At 42.4% G+C, this 3,184-nt stretch overlaps 1 protein-coding gene across 1 annotated transcript; it reads left to right on the top strand.

Annotated features, from left to right (window-relative positions):
* Window positions 1-643: 643 nt before the first annotated feature.
* On the top strand, window positions 644-1,597 carry LOC110258147 (olfactory receptor 4C45-like). Its single transcript, XM_085011667.1, has one exon. The coding sequence runs from the start codon at window positions 644-646 to the stop codon at window positions 1,595-1,597; it is 954 nt and encodes a 317-aa protein (XP_084867793.1).
* Window positions 1,598-3,184: the final 1,587 nt, after the last annotated feature.

Raw genomic sequence — 3,184 nt, 5'->3', positions numbered from 1 at the left:
AGGCTGAGCCAGACAAAACACCCTGGACGGTTGAGTGAATGCTGCTCAATGAGCTGTTATAAAGATAGTTCCTTGCCATTTTGAGGGACAAAAACCCCATCTGTATCCCTGTCCCTGTGTGTGCATGTGCTTTCATTTGACAGAAGGCAGGAAGAGCGCAGACAACACAGCTGGTATAGACAGAGAAAGGCTTGGATGCTACTCTCATATCTGATACAGAGTTGATGACTTTTTTTAAAAAGAACATTGTGTGCCTATACCTAAAAATATTCATGCCCATAGACAAGCTGAACTTTAAATAATAATTATGATTGATGATACGTGTCCTCCAACATGAAAGAAAGCTATCTGTGAGAACTTTAGAGCTGCAAAGAAAGTTTAGAGATCAACCATAAGTCAATGTTCACAATACCATCTTGTTTTTAGTGTCGTGTTTGAAGGTTTTGTCAGTATATATTCAATTACTATGAATAAGGACAAATCTACCCTCCTTCCTTTCTTCTTTAGGATTATCTGTAAAATCTCAGAGGTGGGTAGAAGGTGTAGCTCCCCCAATCCACGACTAAAGAGGGGATGAAGTCTTTCTGTATTGAATTTTAAATATCATCACTCAGTAATACTGTGCTCTTTCCAGAAGGACCACATGTTCTCATCCAGAGATGAGTTGACGGCAAGGGTGAGCAATGTCACAGAATTCATCCTACTGGGGCTGACCCAGAATCCAGAACTGCAGAAACTCTTATTTGGTGTTTTGTTAACCACCTACTTGATCACATTGGCAGGCAACCTGCTCATCTCAGTCACCATCTTCATCAGCCCAGCCCTGGCTTCTCCCATGTACTTCTTTCTGTCCTATTTGTCCCTTATAGATGCATTCTACTCTTCTTCCATCGCACCCAAAATGATCTTTGACTTGATCTCTGGAACAAACACCATATCCTTCAAGGGCTGCATGACCCAGCTCTTTGGTGAACATTTCTTTGCTGGATCTGAGATCATCATGTTGATTGTCATGGCCTATGACCGCTATGTAGCCATCTGTAAGCCCTTGCACTACATGACCATTATGAGCCCACCTGTGTGCACTTTCCTGGTCGGAATGGCTGGGGCCTTAGGGTTTATTCATGGAGGGATCCAGGTTTTGTTCATAGTCCAGTTACCATTCTGTGGCCCCAATGTCATTGATCATTTCATATGTGATTTAATCCCTCTCCTGGAGCTAGCCTGCACAGACACGCACACCTTGGGGCCCCTGATTGCTGCCAACAGTGGGTCCATGTGTTTGGTAATCTTTTGCATGCTGGTTGCTTCCTATGGTGTCATCCTGAGGTCCCTGAGGACTCATAGCTCTGAAGGGCGTCACAAAGCTCTGTCTACCTGTGCCTCTCATGTCACAGTTGTTATCTTGTTCTTTGTGCCTTGTTCATTCCTGTACTTGAGACCCATGACCTCCTTCCCCACTGACAAGGCTGCGAGTGTGTTTTACACCATAATAACACCCATGCTGAACCCTTTAATCTATACTCTCAGAAATGCAGAAGTGAAGGATGCCTTGAAAAAACTCTGGGGACAAATAATGAAAACAGGTGGTAAATAAATCTTGTGTGGGGTATGAAGAAAAAAAAATCTTATAGTATTTCATGGTGATTTATTCCTGTTCTTAGTTGATCAACTTGTGAGTATTATCCTATCTGGATCAGTTTTCTTTAGGACCCCATATATTGTGATCAGGGAGGATGCCCATTGAAGCATAGTAGGCACAGACCCTAGAGCCCAAGATAGTTTTAGGAGCCCCTGCAATTTTCAATTTCTTTTAAAACAAGAAGAAACAATTAATAACACAACCTGGATTGTAGTCATCTATATACCAATGCAGTTGCAAAATCATAGTTTTAATATTTTTAGGGAGGAAAGGACTCATGAGGACACAAAAGTCCCAAGAACTCACAAACGTCAAAATGTTCTCAGAACTCTGGCTATGAAGCACATCAATAGCGATATTTTTGTTTTGTCTTTTTGTCTTTTTAAGGCTGCACCCGCGGCATTTGTTAGTTTTGGGTTAGGGTCCAATCCCAGCTGTAGCCGCCAGCCTATGCCATAGCAACAGCAATGCAAATCCAGGCCATGTCTGTGAACTACACCACAGCTCACCACAATGCCAGATCCTAAAGCCTCTGAGTGAGGCCAGGAATTATACCCTTGTCCTCATGGATACTACTCGAGTCAGTTTGTTAACTGCTAAGCAACAATGGGAACTCCCAGTAGCGATATTCTTGAACACTCATTATAGCTAGCAGCATAGCTAAAGTTTTACTTTAAATGATGAAAAACAACTATATATGAAAAAAGAATTGTAGAACAGCAGGGAGTCTTCAAAAAGTACATTTATCAAAATATACTTTTTCTGACCTTCCTAAGTTTTAGAAGTTTATAAATCTTATTCAACCACAGCAATAAAAAAAAAAAAACTAAAAAAAAAACTTTTCCCTTACCACAATCCCAAAAAGACAGCATTTGCACATAAATATACATTTCTAAAACTTACATTTTCAGATTTCCCAGCATGGTGCAGCAGAAACGAATCCAACTAGGAACCATGACATTGCGGGCTGGATTCCATGGCCTCACTCAGTGGGATAAGGACATGGCGTTGCCATGAGCTGTGGTGTAGGTTGAAGACGTGGCTCAGTTCACATGTCGCTGTTGCTGTGGTGTAGGCTCGCTGCTGCAGCTCCGATTACACCCCTAGCCTGGGAACCTCCAAATGCCACGGGTGCTAGAAAAAGCAAAGAAAAAAAATTTTCTGAAAAAAACCATTCTCCCAGTGGCACATCATTCTGAGTGGGGAGGATACTCTTCTTTATTTTTCATCAGCTCCTGAGGGAGAGGAAGAGCTTGAATGCAACGTGCCCAGTCAGGAACATCATCCCAGACCATTCCCCACAAGGTTGCCACTGACTCCACATCAGAAGCTGAACAAGGAAAGAGCCTTCCTCCTTACAGTGATATCCTCCACATGCCTGCAGGTGCCTTCCCCAAAGAACTTGGGCTGAGTGTGATTCTTGTCAATCACTTCTGCATATAAGCAAAACCTCTAACTTGATGCCTCATGATTCCCCATTGCTGATTAGGAAACAACCATTATTCCCCCAAATAGATTATGGTATATGGCATCCTACGCCCT

This window comes from Sus scrofa, chromosome 2 (genome assembly GCF_054392235.1).
Source record: "Sus scrofa isolate SSC_HxYL_T2T_F1_AM1 chromosome 2, Sscrofa_HxYL_maternal_Yorkshire_Landrace_v2.0, whole genome shotgun sequence".
Lineage (NCBI taxonomy): Eukaryota > Metazoa > Chordata > Mammalia > Artiodactyla > Suidae > Sus > Sus scrofa.
This window is presented reverse-complemented; position numbering and strand designations above follow the sequence as displayed.